We start from the raw sequence: 16,853 nt of genomic DNA on the forward strand, positions 1-16,853 counted from the left end.
CGTGATATCAAACGATCATTGCATTGCATTGATATTAAATATTGATATCCAACAATCGTAATCCACAAGTTCAGTACTTTGCGAGCCAGGTGCAGAGCCGTAATCGGATCCCAGACTCTGGAAGTACGAAAACATGAAGTCATGGTATGCTTGTCGTCTCCCAAGCCTATCAGAAACCGCTATCTAGAGAGCAGGAGTGTGCTTGGTGAAGTCGAGTTTGATAAGCAAGATCAACGAGTAAATCTAGCTCGCAGATAGGGAAAACTCATGTGTTGTATTCGGTTTCGAGATAAGCGAGCTGGGCAACTGGTGCCTGCTCATGAGAGCCTTCGGCATAATAGACGAATCAATCGCTAGTGCAACCAATCATGAATTAAGAGACAACCGTCAACACCACAAAGCCGAATTGGAGTTGAGAGCAAGCATTGAAGCCTGAAATCGTAAAGAGTCTAAAGTCCGTGGTATCACCAAAGCCCTAACAAGCTTAGCGGAGAGTAATTTCAGCACTATTGTAGCCTGAAGGAGCCCGGCGAAATTGCATCCTAAAGAGATACTGGTTCTGGAATTTGGTCTCATGAGCAACCGCCGAAGAGAGGGGCAAATAAAACAAAAACAGCGTATGGTTTGATACAAATTTCAGCTAATGAAACATCATCTACTCGGTTGATCCTCAAAGTATACCGTAGCCCGCACGAACCCCCTACAGCTGAATGTGACCCCTCCGCTACCCACAGCACTCGACACCTTTTCCTAGCTCAGAAATCTTGTTTTTTAACAGTGGGTTGAACTTGATCCCCAAGCAGCCTCACAAAAGTCCAGTCCGGGGAAATGCTTCATATATCCCAAGTACCACCCACCGAAGTCGTTTGCTGGGCTGAATGTTCCTGCGACATATGACCCACAGAGCGCGGTGATTGCAATGGTGGATGCTGCAAAATCAGACTGTCTGAAATTCCGACCGCTTGAACCGCAACAGATGAAAGAAACCTGGAGAACATTAACTTAGATCGTCCACGGATGCGTGATGTGGAGAACTCACCACGTTACTTCTGATAGAGTACCACGCTGAATGTGGATTGATCCAAGGATTGCCATTCCCAAGCTGTGGACATAGTTAGTCAGATGATCCAGATCAATCACGATCTCTGTTCCAGTAGCTGGGTTAGGGAATATTGGCCAAAGAACCATTTCTCTAATCGCCGCTGGTGTTGCCGAATAATCCATTAAATGAACATTGGCAGATGGAAATGTCGGGAGAAGCTGCCGGTTGCTAGCATGAAGGAGAAAGAGGAGAACGCAACGTCGTCTCATTGCACCCTGGGCCAGAAGGCACTATACAGAACAGACTACTCTGCTGAACCAAATCTTCAATGATGTATTGCTCACTTTCGCGGGCGAAAATGAGAACAATGTGTTGGGAAAATTAACGAGAGCAGCACTTTTGGAAGTATCAGGCTAAAATTGAACAGTGGCCGAGGCGCCACTCACAAGGAAAGAAAGCGTAGAGGTATAAAAAAAAGTATCAACGACTGAGAGCGACAGTTATTTCACGCGATCAAAACTCGTGAAGTAAACATACCTATGTAAGTTACCAATAAACGTTGCAGAAGGATGTGGCCATCGCAGAGCGCTCCTTTGTCATTGATGAGAAGAATACCGCAATCAACTCGTAGAGGAAGAGACATATGATGCTCAAAATTACTAGGTACCTAGGTAGGTAGGTGTGGACCATCCCACTCGGCACAGACCATCATCAGATTCGCTAGCTCATATGTTTAGTCGTTGATCCACCTGCTGGAGACAGCTTTTTCTCGACTTGTCAGTACTACTCTCACTGTGAATGTAGACGACTTTCCGTATATTGAAGAATTTCTATACACTTTGTCCTCCTAGTCCTCTGCTTTGTTCTTCGTGTTCCTGATTTGCTGGAAAATGCTCATCAAAATGCCAAGTCCAGTCAGCCGTGGTTAAAGTGCGTCCACGACAGACTGCACGTTGACCATCCCCATTGAAAATCAGGCAACGAAAATGCGATGCAACGCAGTCATTGATAGTGAATAGTCTACGCACGAGGAGTGGATTTGGGAGGGAAATGAGGTTTCAAGAAAAGCCCCACAGCTGTTGGCACCAGGCAACGAGAAAACGTACCACGGACAAGATTTGCACCGAGCTTATAATTAGATGAGAAAACGAATGATGTTTATTATAATGTCCATATACGACGGGTATTCTACTCAAACATTTCGGTCATCTTTCATTAATTTTCTGCCATCCTTCTGATGTCCTTCCACCTCCTGACAGCACACATCCATCAACCTCTTCGCTTAGCCACAGTATTCGCCGCCAGGGCAAGCGACTGGCGAACCATACTTGTCACCAGAGATCCCAATGACTTGGAAAAGAGCATTGATGACACCTCCAATTCCTTCTCCAGCGCAAGCACCGGCGGCAATGGAGTATGCAAACTCGTTCCAAGTACGTGGGCTTCGCTTGAGCCAGATCTTGGACAGAATGGCTCCAGTGGCCATGGCAGTGGCGTATTGTGTCTGGGGTAGGGTGAATGCAAGACCAACAGCGTTCATGTTAGGGACATAACGGTGGAACTTGGTTGGAACTACAGAAGCTTGGTTAACATTTTGGTCAAATTGGAGGATTCGAAGATAATCTTACTCCAAAGGTACTTTGCAACAACGATGATGACGGACAATATACCCAGACAGAGAGCTGTGATCGCCGCGTTGGGAGGAACGGGAAAGTCTGCCCCTGTAACCGCTTTGGAAACAGCGACCCAAGCCGCAACAGAAGGAATACCGAATCTGATTGATTGAGTTAGCCCAATGGGTCTCTCCCACATGATTTACGTCCAGGCTCAACAACAAAATAATACGAGAATCCAGGAGCTCTTGGAGCAGCAAAGGGTTTCAAAGGAAGTGATACGTACTGGCATTTACCCTGGACCGTTTCATCCCAATCTGCATCGATGATGCATGGATAGGCATTGGAGAAGAGAACGAAAAACCCAGTACAGAGGAAGATACTGAAGAAGGAGCCAAATGCCTGAGCAATGAATTGCGCATATGGAGAGGCGGAGAGGAGGTAGCCGGTTCTCAGATCGCCCAACATATCGACGGACTGGGCTGCCGCTCCACCAGCAACTATACCTGCGGTCATGTTTGTGGTCAATGCTTTATCGCCATGAATGCCCTGTCCTTGAGTAACACCACCGAAAACAAGCTGAGATGCTTTGGCACAAGTTGACACTGGGTTGATATCTGTGGCACCTGCTGACTGAGCAGCAATGAAGGAGAAAATGAAGGCAAGAATGACGGCGAGAATCGTGAGTCCAGGGCTGACATTGTACTGGAGGGCAAGCACAATCATTGAAACTGCAATCGCACAGACGAGACCAACGGACCAAGCCCAAACTGGAACTTGCTCCTCTTTGGGAGACGGATCTAGAGAGTCCTCTTCTTCTCCATGCAGATGCTTTTCGGCAAAAGCTCTGGACTTGGGGAACTTCTCGGCAGTTTCGAAGAAGGCCCTCTTCATCCCACGGTACATCATTGGAGAATTCATGGCCACCTCGGCAAACGAGGCGCAGAGCATGACCATGACTCCAATCCACAAATTCCAGTATCGGGGCGACGGATGGTGCTTTTGCGATGTGAAACCTTTTGGTATACCCAAGCTGTTGTAGTTCATCCAGCCTGGATAAGTCTCTTTGTCAATTGCGGCACCGAAAGTTTCGCCATATTTCACAGTCAGCGGACCAACCAAGCCCCACGCGAGAACGTCACCCAAGAAGAAAGACAACGAGGCGTTCATTCCAGAGAGGATACCGGCTCCAAGGAAAGCCGGCGTGTACTCGAAAAGCCAGCCCCAGGAATGGATGCTGATCGCACTCGTCCATCCCCAAGTGTAGACCCACCAAAAGATGTTGTGGTCCCAGAGGATTCCAGGTGCGTACATCGAGGCAACTCGTAAAGCAACAGCGGCGGCAAATGAGATCCCAAGTACTTTGGCTTTCCTGGCGGCGGCCTTCTCGCCTTCTGCCCCACCTGCATGAAGTGCACGAATGGTGTAGGCAACGGCCGTGGGCGATGGGAAGATGAGCTTCAACTTCAGGATGTAAAACTTCCTCAATGCGATGGCAAAGAATAGGCCGTAATAAGCGGTGCAGAGTGAAAAGGTGATCAGTTTGCCCATATCCTGTTGGGGCTTGTCGGAGAGCAGTTTCAAATGATACACTACAAGGTTTGAGCGTCAGTTCTAAGCCCAAATATACCAAGGATATCCTCGTTGTACGTACTGGCTGGGACAGCACCGACGAAAATTATACCCAAGCCTCCAGCGGCGGTTGCTGCTGATTGAACAGTCACATTTTCCTGCACGATTTAAGTAAGCATACAAACTAAATTCCACAGGGAGTCTGCGAGTATCCATACTTTTGGACCGAAATGTCCTCCACCCAGATATCTGGGAGCAACTTTCGATATGGGCTTGAGAATGGCAAAACCGAGAATAGAACCGAAAAGAGAAGCACCGAACGTCCACCCAGTCTTGAGACCAAGGTAGATGTTCGAAGCAGACACGACAGCACCCAGGCAGGCTCCGAGTACAAGTGCACGGATAGTGATCTGTCGCTCCTCCTCTGGAATTCCATGGAGCGGTGGGAAGGGAAATTTGTTGTCGAGGACAAGGTCAGGATCCTCATAGTGCGGGTCATGTTCGTTGTCGTTAACATCTACCGAGTAGGTCTTCTTGTCGACATCCCGATCCTGAGAATCAGGCTGAGACGAAGCATAGGCTACCTTTTCGGACTCCATGGTGATCGTCTATGGTGGTCGTCAAGTCGAATCGTGAAGGGGAGTGGACAACAGTTCTCTTCGCGGGGTCGCAGTCGTCCCTTATAGCCTCGTGCTTCAAACGCATATTTCTTGTCTTCAGGGATCAGATAGATTGTTGCATCCTTCCTTGGCGCCAGTGGTCCTCTATCGCCTTATCACGACTATTCCACCTGCCTGAATGGAACTGCCAAGCAGAATCCCTACCGTCACACGAGAGTTCAGGACAGCGATCTTTGCGCTATCTGCACTCGAGCACTCGCCTTCTTCTGCCCTGTAGTGCTTGACCAGCCACTTGCATCCCTCATCCCAGCGCCGACCTGCCTCGTTCAACTGGAACCAACTGCCAAGAACTCGCCACAATCGCGATGAGTGGCTACAAAAGAGCGATTGGGCTTCTCGACGTTCTTTCGAACATTCGTTTCCCTCCTCGACCAACAAAACTACCTTCCGAGTTTGGCCGCCAAGGTAATTAAGCTCTCACAACGTTGTGGAAGGCGTTGTGGCACTTCTTGTTACTGGACCAGCCGTTTTTCACCCCCGCTTCAGCTCCAGTGCAAGGGTGTTTCACCGTCGGCAGCACACATTGATTCGTTCAGCCCATCATCACGATCGAGTACCCTGCAATATTCCACATATTAAAAGAAACAGAGCTACAATCTTGATGCTTGCTTGTCTGCTTCCAAGACTGGCTGGAGATCGGAGCGTATGCCAAAAGTAGCGGGCTATATCCTAGTCGCCGAGGCAAGAGAAGCTCTGACTGGTGTCGCGAAATGGCAGATAAGACTTCTCCATGACCCGCCTTTGCACATGACAGATTTTGCTTAATATTCCGCGCTCTATATCTGCTTGCCACAATCTTTGCCACGCCTCGGGACATTATTGTTGTGAACTTTGCTGTGCCTCAGATAACGATGATACGACATCGAACCAGTAGGTGTCGCAGTTCAGTGCAACTTCAGCAACTCCGATGCCAGCCATGCGATTTGCCGAGTAGAGCTGACTGCTTGGAAGCGAGCAAGCATTCTTCGAGATCCTTGGGCCCTGTTCTCAGCAGGGTGGAAGGATCGTATCCTGGAAATGAGCCTATCCAGACAAGGATCAGAACACCGAGTATATATTGGCTGGTGCTTGGTTCTCGAACAGTCGGGGCCAGGTTGTGGATATTCTTGGAGAACCATGTTCTTGGGTAAGATGGGGCGCCGGAAGAACTGCCCATGCAGGTGAGCATGTATCTAGGGTGTTCCTTGCGAAAGGTTCAGAGCGGTTCCTCCGAAATACTGATGTTCTACAAAAAGAAAAGGAACGTCGCAAAATGTGAGTAAGCCCCGACAAAATAAGATATCGCGCCTCGCGTTACGTTTGTTGACATTCGGCGAAGACGACAAACCATGGGCAGAATGAAAACAAGTGGTTGGGGAAGTGTCTGCCTCTGCCCCCTTCTATCGCCGCTTCCTCGGGTAGTGACTAATAAGCGAGCGAGAAACACGGTGAGGTTACCTCCTTCCAATTGCAGCCCCCTGGCAAATGAAGCCTTCATGGAAAGCCTCGTGGCAAGCTTTGCTAATGTCGGAGCAAAGAAAATATAGCTTCTTTTACTTGCACTAGGCCCGTCGATATTGGGATCAAGGTTACGAAAGATTCCAACGACTTGTTGACTGTCGGGATGTTAGCCGAGGCCGCTATCCGCCAGATTGGGTAGGCTTTCCTGTTGCGGCACTGTCCTCTGAGTTCTCATCACCTCACTCTTTCATCTCATGAGTCTAAGGTGATATTGCGTCTCAGCACGATGTCGTACCAACCTTCCGTCTGCGGAGAGGCTGGCCATATTCTCATGTTCCCACAGCCAATGAAGGTTATGCTGTATCACGACACGCGCAGTTGACTTGCGCATCCAAGGTAGATCCATTACGAGCAGACTTGAAGCAGTCTGCAGTGTCGCTTCTCCCTGATCAATCGTCCAGCGATCCGCTCCCTGAGTGGCTGAGATTCGCGACGGATGCAAGCCACTCGATCTGAACATGGCTTTCCCAGAATCAGATATGTATCCGGATCGACTGACGAGGCGGGTGACTGCTCACCTCCTTCCAGAAAAGACCGAGATCCTCGAGGAAAACCAGAGATTGATCCCATTTGCCGCCACAATCATACAAACCACACGCGATCAACATCCAACTGCCAAGTCGGAAGCCCACGACCACGCCTTCCAATCGACTTTGGTCCGCAGATAGCTTCCACTGCATCCACTGCACAAAGCGGCACGGTAGACGCACATGACATTAAATGGTTCCATACCAAGAATCTAAACGTGTCTTACATACCGGGCTTCCATTTTCGGGAATTGACTTTGCTCTCTCCAAAGTCGTGCTGATATAACAATTCTCCTTCCTGACTCGGATAACTTCAACTTCGCCGCTCTTGGCATGGTGAGGAGGCGGAAACAAAAGTACCCCGTCACGCGAAATAGCCTCTGAGACCACAACTCCCTCAAATCCTCTCATTGTTGTCATGGCTGTAGGAAATGAGCCCGAGCCGAGAATGGCTACCAGATTCTGTACTCTTTATCATTAATTCAGCCCCTCGCTTTTCTGAGCGCTGTACATTTCCTCAACATGCCTTCACTTGTCATCTCGCGGGCGTACAGCTTCGGTCGGACTCGAGCTAAACCCCTCCTGGTAAGGAACTCTATTATCTTACACCTGCATTCGATTCTCGGCGATCACAGAGTACTCCCAGACAGTTCGTTGGAGTAAAAGTAGCGACAGCCAGTAAGGTGATCATTCTAGCAGCCAAATCTAATAGAGCTTTGCAAAATGGAACATTTTCCGCGGGTTGCGAATAGCGAGTAAGACCGAAGCTGCAATCCTTCGGCACGACCGTTGGGCACACAAAACCCAAAATACGACTGTCGGCAGAAGTCAAATCCAGCTATTATCAATAGCCAGTTCACTTCGGGTAGCACCATTTCAATCCAAATTTCTCTGCCTTCTTCCACGCAGAGCTCAAGCAATGCTTGTGACATTGGAGATACTGTTTTGACCACCAACATGACAGACCATTGATTCCTCGAGACTCGCGAATCAATCATTGCAAGTTTAGTCAAACAATCCAAATGCAGCGTCCCAAAATTCTATGCATTTCTCTTCCGAACAACTACCACCAGCTTTCGATCGTGCATATCACCCAATATCAATTACCGGCCAAACTAAAACTCACGGCCAACAATGTCTCATCCATCACCACTCAACAGCTTCCTTGCGAACCCCCCGCCACGTAAATGACAGGAACGTTCTGTGTCTCGATCGAATTATAGCACGATATCGGAATTCAACAGCTAGCGATCGTAGTACCCAGCCTCAACAATGTCCATAACCTCGTGGATATCTCCTCCAAAAGCTAGTCCCAGCTATGCCGGCACTGTTAACAACACTCTGTTCCATGCCACAACTCCAACCTTTTTCTTCGAACAGACCAATTAAGCAAAGCCGCAAGCACAACAACTTGCACACGCAAACCATCCTCATCAAAGACCTGGATTCTCCCCTGACAGTAACATCGCAGCGACACACATCACCCAAACACAAATTCGATCTACAGCTCCGAACAAAGCAACCCCGAAATCATAGGTTCCGCTGTCCGCAGTCAAGTTATCTATCACCACTTAAATCTTCTCCCTAAAAGAAAGTTTAACATGCTTGTCACCCCCCAAACAGAAAGATCCATGATCTCGCAGACATCCCCTCAGCAATTGTAACGTCCCCAGCAACTTTGCCAGCATCACCCCATCGATACATTCTGAGCAGAACCGTCTTCGTTAAAAGTCCTTGAGCACCCTTATAAAAGGTTTCCACCGAATACACTGCACGACTTGCCACTTCTACAGTGAAGCTCTCCATGCCACCATCATCCCGTCCTCAACCCCTCCCCCGATCCGATGTTCTCCGCAGTTCTTCTCCAGACAATTACCCACAATCCACGACGCTCTCCTGTGGGTACCCAAGCCAACGACACTCCGTCCTATAGCAGGATCCGATAACCATTCAGACTCCGACTGACTCACCAAGTAGGCAATTTCAAAAGCGTCCCCTAAACTTATAACAGCAAAACCTTGCAGGTCCTACCTTAGCCATCCATCTCCATACTTCGTCCCTCACTCCCCGCAGCATACTACCTTTCCCAATAACCAGCACATGCTACACGAACAAATGAACACCTTGAAAAAGCGGCGGATAGATACTTGGTATAGAAATACTGCGATTAGGTAGGTGGAAGGTACATACGTAGGTAGGCAGCAAGTATTTTGAGCAGATAGCACAAGTAGATGGAAAGAAGGGCAGGAATTACTCTGCCAGAAGACGAGATAGATACAGAGACACAATTTTGGTAGATGGGTAATGAAACAAATGATCAGAGCAAGATGGTCAATGAAAATGTTCGATTCCAGAGCGTTACTGTTGTTGGCGCTTGCCACTTCAAATCCGACTTCTCTCCCGTTACGCTTCAGTGCATCCATCCAGAAGCAAAGCACACTATCGATACCTGTCCCAAAGTCAAACAAAATAGGCAGCAATGAACTCGCAAACTGCCACTCAGATGTCACTTACTGCCTCCTCTGCACAACCTCAACAATTACCTGACAACTTTCATAACTGTAAATAAGAACAAGAACAAGCTCAACGCGCGAACATCAAGCAGGTAAATCACAACTGGAATCAACAAACAAAACATGCAGAATAAAGTTACATGTCTATTTTTGTATCTCATACAAAGTCCAGCCGCCGCAGTGAGCAGCTATCTAGACTGATTGTCTTACTTCTCACTCCCCACGTCTCTGTTCAATTCACTTCCCCGTTCATGCATGTACAAAGGAAAGGAAAGGTATTGCGCTTCTATTCGACTCTCAAACTTTGCAGACGGGCTTCGGTGGCAATCACCTGTGCATAGTTAGCATAATGTTTCAACAATGAAGTGGCAAGCCGTTAGCGGAAGAGGGAGGAGAGAACCAAATTTGCGAATATAAACTTACATCCAAAGCCTGCTGCACCTCCAACACCTTCCTAACCTCACCCAACCAATCTCTACTCAAAGTCTTCGCCCACCCCTGCAGACCATTCATCTCTCTAGCAGCAGCATCCAGATCACCCTCCTCAAGGAAAGTCTCTGTTCGGGTCAAGATGCTCTCCACATCGTCACCAGTAGCAAGACCCTTCTTCTTGAACAGAAGCTTGCTCAGGACGTAGCTAGAGGCGTGACTGGCAACACCGGCGTCTTCAGGGAGAAGAGCAGCCTTGCGAACCTCACCAGCTACACGGCGGAAACGGTCGATGAGCTGTGCAGAGGATGGGATGCCCTTTTGGTAGGCGGTGGGGTTGATGGATGCAATGGCGGCGTTGACTACAGCATCATCTGAAGCAATTTCCTTCAAAGCAGCGAGTTCTTTGATGAAAGGTCGGGGAATTTGGCTCTTCTCAAGATTGGCACGGACGGCCTCAACTGCGACATGGAGGTGCTGGGTTTTCAAGTTTGCATCCACGACAGAGTTCCAGTCGGTGGTCAGCTTCTCAAGTTCGTTAACAGTGTTAGTGAGATCGGAAAGCTTGCCAAGGCGGCCGTTGCGTTCCTCCTCGACTCTCTGTTCGAGCTCCTCCATGAATTTGCGCTTCATCTCCACAGCTTGCTCGAGCAGGCCATTGCGGAGACGCTGCTCATTGACCTCATTTGCGGATTCCACCTCGGCCTTCAGCTTTTGCTCGTAGTTTTGCTGGATTTTCTCCCGCTCAGTCTGGTATTCTTCTTGCCACTGTGATTGTTGAGCCTGCATCTCAGCTTCGACTCTTCGGATGAGCTCCTTTGCAGCTCGATCAAAGTCTTCCTTTTCAGACTTGATCTTAGCCTCGGCCTCCTTCTCAGCAGCATCCTTCAATGCTTTAATCTTTGATCCAACTTTATTGATTTCCTGCTTGGCTTTTCCAATAGCCCCCGAGAATTTTGAATCGGCGCTATCGGCATTCACAACCGTGATAATATCGTTGATGATCTTAACTAGGTCCTGGACGAGAGGTTCCTTTGCATCCTGCACATTGATTGGATCAATTCGAGTGATCTCAGGAGGGAACTTCGATGGTTGATCGACTTCAGGGGGAGTGAATGGAACTCCATTTGCTGATTTAGTTGGTTCTGCAATAATCGGTTGTTCAGGCTTGGTTGCAGCTTGTGGCTCTGGCACCTTTGTTGGCAAAACAGCTTTGGGAGCTGGTGGATCAGCTTCCTTCTTTACAGCCTCGACAGCCTTGACCTTCTCCGCCGACTTTGCCTCTTGAGGAGTCTTCAAAGCTTCCTTCGGCTTTGGTACATCAGGCTTCGTAGCATTGGCATGTCTCCCAGCAGGGGCCTTTGAATCTTCAGCAACCCTCCAGGAAACCCCGCTTTGACTTGGGATTTTGATTGACTCTCCAGTATCCCTAGGAGGGGATCCAGCACGGCCTGCGATCTTTGGGAATCGCTTGCGGAACTCCCTCTCCTCAAAATACAGAACTGCCTCTTCTCCAAATGGCACGAACTCGGTGAAGAAGTCGTGGAAATTGTCATTTACTCTGCTATAGTATACACCACCAGCAAATCCAAGGGACGAGAGAAGGAAGATAGTTGTGAAGAACTTCCGGAAGAATTTGCGTTTCGGTTTGGGTGGTGGAGGAGGCGGGGGAGGAGTAGTAGCTGCCGGCGTTATCTTGCTTACAGGCGCATTTGGAGGAATAATGGTAGATCCAACTGGTGTATCCGTCTTCGCAGAAGGTGGTGTGTATAGTGTTGATGGAACAGCCGCAGGGGGAAGTGGTTCGGAAGTGCTGTCGCTGCGAGATCCAGGAAGGACTTTGGGCTTGGAATCTGCGATGCTAGACTTATTCACGTCCGCATATCCTCTCTGCGTATAGAACACTTCGTCAGTACTCTTGTCCATGTTCAATTGATCTCTTTTGGGGAGTGGGAGCTCTCACAACACTTCCCGAAGACACCCGAGTTGACTGTATCGCCTGCCATTGACGTCCGGCGCTGGCTACATTGGACTTGTAACCAAAGGCCCTCGACGACCGAAGTGAAGCGCGCAGCATGACGGGCTGCGTTGAGCGACAGAGAGTTGTTGTGGTTGTGATGTTGACAGCGCGTGGTTGTTGGCAGGATTCTTTTGGAGCGAGCTCACAAGCTCGTGCCAAGCCGATGATGCAGCCGCCTTCCCAGCAAGGCTGTGGGTGAAGCTCCAAGACAATCTTCATTGATTTATCGACTCAAAAGCCGCTCAGCAGCATTCATACAATTACAAGTTATTTAGCGAGCTTTGATTTCTTTCCAAGAATTCGGTCCTTGTTATTGAATCATCGGACTCTCAAGATGCTAATAAGTATCCGCTTTCCATAATGTCATTGAATGTGTTCTATTGCATATCTTACACCCAAAATGCTGCAGAACGATTCAACTGAGAAAACCATCACGCCTTGCAGGAAAATCCTGCCGAACCAACCCTGCTACGAAAAACTAAAACACATGAAGGTATTAAAGACTGCTGTCGCAAATGGTTCCAGTAACCTCATCTATGGACCTCAATCGCACCCTGACAATTTCGTGGGAAGGACGATGAGAAGGCGGTAGACTGTGGTAACCGTCGAAACCTGAATGGTGGAAATCCCCCTTGGCCATGGCCGTATGCTTCCTTCGCCACAACTCGACTGTGATTCTCTAACATGCACAAGGGCCTTGTCCTTGTGTAGATGGGTTCTCTGGTTTCAACTCTACTCCTCGTCCTCCAGATCTTGGATTCCTTGGGCCAGCCTGGTCTAATGGAAGCTTCTTTGCGATCGATGTGAATAGTTCCCTGACATTCTCTGATGTCTTTGCCGAAGTCTCGAAGAATAGAAGTCCGGCCTCTTTTGCATATGCCTCGGCATCTGCTGTGCTGATGGCACGCTTGTCGGGTTGACTAGTAACCAAATCGAGCTTGTTTCCAGCGAGAGCAATGATGATGTTTTCATTTGCCTGTCTTTGAAGTTCCTTCACCCATTGCTTCGCCTTATCCAATGATGCCTGTGCCAACTACGTCAGCAAGAGCTCCAGATAGTCCCACCATCCGCACGAATACTTACGGCTTGTGTAATATCGTAAACCACAACAGCGCAGTTTGCATTTCTGTAGTACATCGGTGCAAGCGACTTATATCTCTCTTGTCCGGCGGTGTCCCATATCTCGAATTTCACAGTGGTATTATCGTCGAGGGAAATCGTCTGGGTAAGGAAGGCCGCGCCGATTGTTGACTCTCTGAAATCATCGAATTGATCCTAAACAAATCGTTAGTTGTTGGTCAAAGATCAGTGATATGCATCTCGACTAACCTTTACGAACCGGAGTACCAGCGAACTCTGTACACTTGTTAGCTTTAAAGCCGGGCTGGTAGTATATACCAACGTACCTTTCCGACCGCAGACTCTCCTACAGATCATGTTAGCAGATGTCCATAAGGTGCAGGAACAGAACACGTACCCAGTAACACCAGCTTGAATTGCGCAAATCGGTTGTTCCCACCGCGGGTGCCTGTTGGGCCTCGAGTAGCCATGTCGAAACGAGGGTGAGGCTATTCGGAAGATGAAAGGAGTTTCGGGAATCGCGTGAAGAAGCTGGCGGACGAGCTCGAAGTGGTGAGATAAGCCGGCGAGTTTCGAGGGGTTGGAGGTGAAGTTGTGCTGTTTGGAAGGTGCTCAAGTTCCGTGTAACAATGTTTGGATGGGTGGGAAGGAAGGCTCGCCGCAATGGGGAAGCTTGGGTAAATCCACGTGATGGGGGTCAAGCCACACTGCGTAATCAGATAGAGCCACAACTGATATCAATATATGGTGCCTTTTCATTCACAACCGTAGAGCTTCTGAGTGGATGGAAGTCAACATGAACGGGAATTCAATGATTGGGATTCGATATGGGTCTAGATGCCTCCGAATATATTGTCAGGCACTTTAGTGAAGTTCAAGGACTTATTTAAGCCAACAAGATGCAGGGTTAGTCGATATTAGACAACATCAGCATGTCTGATGTTCTGATAGCAAAGAAAAAGACATCTGGAGCATTGTTACCTATATATCTGGAGAGACTCTGCATTTGGCTCAATCTGTGAATGTATAACAAAGGCGTTTTGACGAAGGATCTGACCCTTTCATTGACTTATTGAGAGGGGTGCGGATAAGAATCACTTACCCTCAAGCTATCCCCACCCCTTGTTGATAGCCGCCTGTTCAAGTTGGACAAGGCTTCGAGCTTGAAGACAACAAACCAGTAATTCGAAGCTCCCCCTCCAACAACCAACATCCAATGATTGCATGAAGGGATTTGCAGATTATACAACCCAGCTCTAGCTGCCACTCTTCTGCAACTTTCACAATCATGGCTTCCCTACCTTTCCGGGACATCAATGTCCATGCTTCTGCGTCGCATTACGCCTTCACATCACCTTCAACACCTTCTGCGCCAACACTGGTAGTGGACCGTCCGACTGGTGACCTACGTCTGAATGATGGGGCTTTATTGGGAGGAAAGAGAGTGTCAAGTATTGCTGGCATACTGGGAATGATTAAGTTGCGATTGGGTACGTTTCCCCGAGGCTGAAAGAAGGGAAACGTCGCTGATAACTTCTAGACAAATATATCATTGTCATTACAAAGGCACAACCGATGGGTAGATTGAAAGGGCATATGGTGTACAAAGTCATTGCAACGGAATTCCTTCCTCTCCGTGAACGACCCCTCCACGATCCAGAGGAAGACAACTACCTCTCCCTCCTCAAGACCTTTATTAAGTCTGGGCCAATGTACTTTTCGTACTCTTTCGATATCACAAACACCTTCCAGCGTCAATCGCAAATCGATCAATCTGCTCCTTTCTGGAAGAGAGCTGACGACCGCTTTTTCTGGAACAAGTTCATTCAGTCCGATCTGATTGATTTCAGATCCTCAGGAACCCGAAATCAACATGGGCAGCAACCAGCAGTCGACCCATATATTCTACCTGTCATGTTTGGAATGATGGAGATAGCTTCAACGCGCATAAGATCAACACCGTTGACCATGGTTCTGATTACTCGGCGATCACGTCACCGTGCAGGCACAAGATACTTCTCGAGAGGAATTGACGAGCAAGGACATGTCTCGAACTTCAATGAGACGGAGCAGATCATTATCTTGAATGACAGCACAAGTGGACTTGGTGGTTTTGCCGGTGGTAATGGAATGCAGAATGGAAAGGTTGGAGGATCGGGTGGGAAGGAAGTGCAGATTATGTCCTATGTTCAGACCAGAGGAAGTGTTCCAGTGTATTGGGCCGAGGTCAATACTCTGCACTATACCCCCAAACTTCAAATTCGAGGTGTTGAGACAGCAGTGAAGTCTGCCAGACTTCATTTCGAAGAGCAGATCCGCCTGTACGGAGACAATTTCTTGGTCAACCTGGTAAACCAGAAGGGTAGAGAAGTGAGAGTTAAGGAGGCTTATGAGCAGATGGTTAAACTACTGGTTTCAGCACCAGCAGAAGGAACTCAGCAAGACGAACGATCAGATGAGAAATTCCATGTTGTCGAGCCGTCCGGTCGAAGATCAGAGATGGATCGATTACACTACGTATACTTCGACTTCCATAACGAGACGAAGGGCCTCCAGTGGCACCGAGCCCAGCTCCTGCTCGACCGTCTCCACGATTCCCTAGAACAGCAACAATATTTCCGTGGTGTAGACATGCCAGCTGATCTGGAAGGCCGCCTCGATGTGCGAAACCACCAAACAAGTGTCGTCCGAACCAATTGCATGGACTGCCTTGACCGAACCAACGTCGTTCAGAGCATGCTTGCACGATTTACATTGAACAGACAACTCGCAGATCTCGGCGTCTTATCTCGTGGCGAGACCTTCACAACCGCCGATCCTGCTTTCGAGGTTCTCTTCCGCAAGCTTTGGGCAGACAACGCCGACGTCGTCTCGAAATCCTACTCTGGAACTGGAGCTCTCAAGACAGATTTCACACGCACAGGCCAAAGAACTAAGGCTGGTGCGCTTCAGGATCTCCAGAACTCCATCACGAGATACGCGAAGAACAACTTCGCTGATGGTCCAAAGCAAGATGCATTCGACCTCTTCCTCGGAAACTTCCTCCCAAATTCCGCCACCAACCGCGTTTTCGTGGATAGGAGACCATTACTCATCCAATCCATTCCATATATTCTGGCCTTCGCCCTTTTCTTTGTTTTCGTTGGGATCTTCACTCGTCGACTCCCCGACGCTGCCGTTCTACCCGTACGAATCTTCATAATCTTCTGGTTTGTGGTTGCTGGGTGGTGTTTGAACTTCATATACAGTAATGGGATGCTCTACGTAAGTTGCTACTTTGCCCTTCACCTTGTTAGCATGCTACGTTGGAAGAAAAGAGGCTAACAAGCACAGGTCAACTGGCCGAAACTCAACCCCAGACCCTGGGCAACAGAAGGCTACAACGACGCTTTCAACAACGTCCGCAAAGACAAAGTTATCGGTGGTCTTGTCGCCAGACACGAGAGAGGACTCAGTACAGCACGCTATACGAATGCTGAGGAGGGGAAGAAGAGGATCGAATAATTCTGTCGGTCACAATCCAGTAGCGACTCTATCTTCTACTTTGTTCCCTTTACTTTTGCAATTGTCTTTTTCTGTCTACTCAGCACACTACAGCACAGCACAGTACGCATTCTGCAGCGGCAATGCACGGCATGACAGGAACTCGGAACGTGTCTAGATCATCGGGTTGGTGAAATCGACAGTTTGTTAGTGGAAGAAATAGCAGATATACTATAGACCATAGCTTTCACCGTATGACAGATACAGGATTGTTTGTATGATAAATCGACAATTGTTAAGTTCAAATATCAATCGCCTGAGTGTTCTGTTATCTTTCGCTCTGCTCCTCTGCTATTTTGCCCGAGAGGTGTATTTCTCACCTCGCCCATTGAGC

The 16,853-nt window shown here is 48.5% G+C and overlaps 4 protein-coding genes across 4 annotated transcripts; 1 reads left to right on the top strand and 3 right to left on the bottom strand.

The window, feature by feature from the left end:
• Positions 1–2,324: 2,324 nt before the first annotated feature.
• On the bottom strand, positions 2,325–4,826 carry ONS95_013770 (uncharacterized protein; the record flags this gene model as incomplete). Its single annotated transcript, XM_058507416.1, has 5 exons — positions 2,325–2,614; positions 2,671–2,816; positions 2,942–4,247; positions 4,310–4,385; positions 4,446–4,826. The coding sequence occupies 5 exons, from the start codon at positions 4,824–4,826 to the stop codon at positions 2,325–2,327; spliced, it is 2,199 nt and encodes a 732-aa protein (XP_058356585.1).
• Positions 4,827–9,733: 4,907 nt separating this feature from the next.
• FCJ1 (Formation of crista junctions protein 1) lies at positions 9,734–12,115 on the bottom strand (the record flags this gene model as incomplete). Its single annotated transcript, XM_058507417.1, has 3 exons — positions 9,734–9,778; positions 9,871–11,766; positions 11,840–12,115. 3 exons carry the CDS (start codon positions 12,113–12,115, stop codon positions 9,734–9,736), a joined length of 2,217 nt encoding a protein of 738 aa, XP_058356586.1.
• Positions 12,116–12,575: 460 nt separating this feature from the next.
• YPT52 (GTP-binding protein of the rab/ypt) lies at positions 12,576–13,446 on the bottom strand (the record flags this gene model as incomplete). The annotated part of the gene is made up of 5 exons (XM_058507418.1): positions 12,576–12,920; positions 12,980–13,171; positions 13,226–13,252; positions 13,303–13,322; positions 13,374–13,446. 5 exons carry the CDS (start codon positions 13,444–13,446, stop codon positions 12,576–12,578), a joined length of 657 nt encoding a protein of 218 aa, XP_058356587.1.
• Positions 13,447–14,155: 709 nt separating this feature from the next.
• On the top strand, positions 14,156–16,765 carry ONS95_013773 (uncharacterized protein). Its single transcript, XM_058507419.1, has 3 exons — positions 14,156–14,466; positions 14,517–16,240; positions 16,310–16,765. Exons 1-3 carry the CDS (start codon positions 14,265–14,267, stop codon positions 16,478–16,480), a joined length of 2,097 nt encoding a protein of 698 aa, XP_058356588.1. The 5' UTR covers positions 14,156–14,264; the 3' UTR covers positions 16,481–16,765.
• The last annotated feature ends 88 nt before the right edge of the window (positions 16,766–16,853 follow it).

Source organism: Cadophora gregata (assembly GCF_030347475.1).
Source record: "Cadophora gregata isolate MNR1 chromosome Unknown scaffold_8, whole genome shotgun sequence".
Taxonomy (NCBI): Eukaryota; Fungi; Ascomycota; class Leotiomycetes; order Helotiales; family Ploettnerulaceae; genus Cadophora; species Cadophora gregata.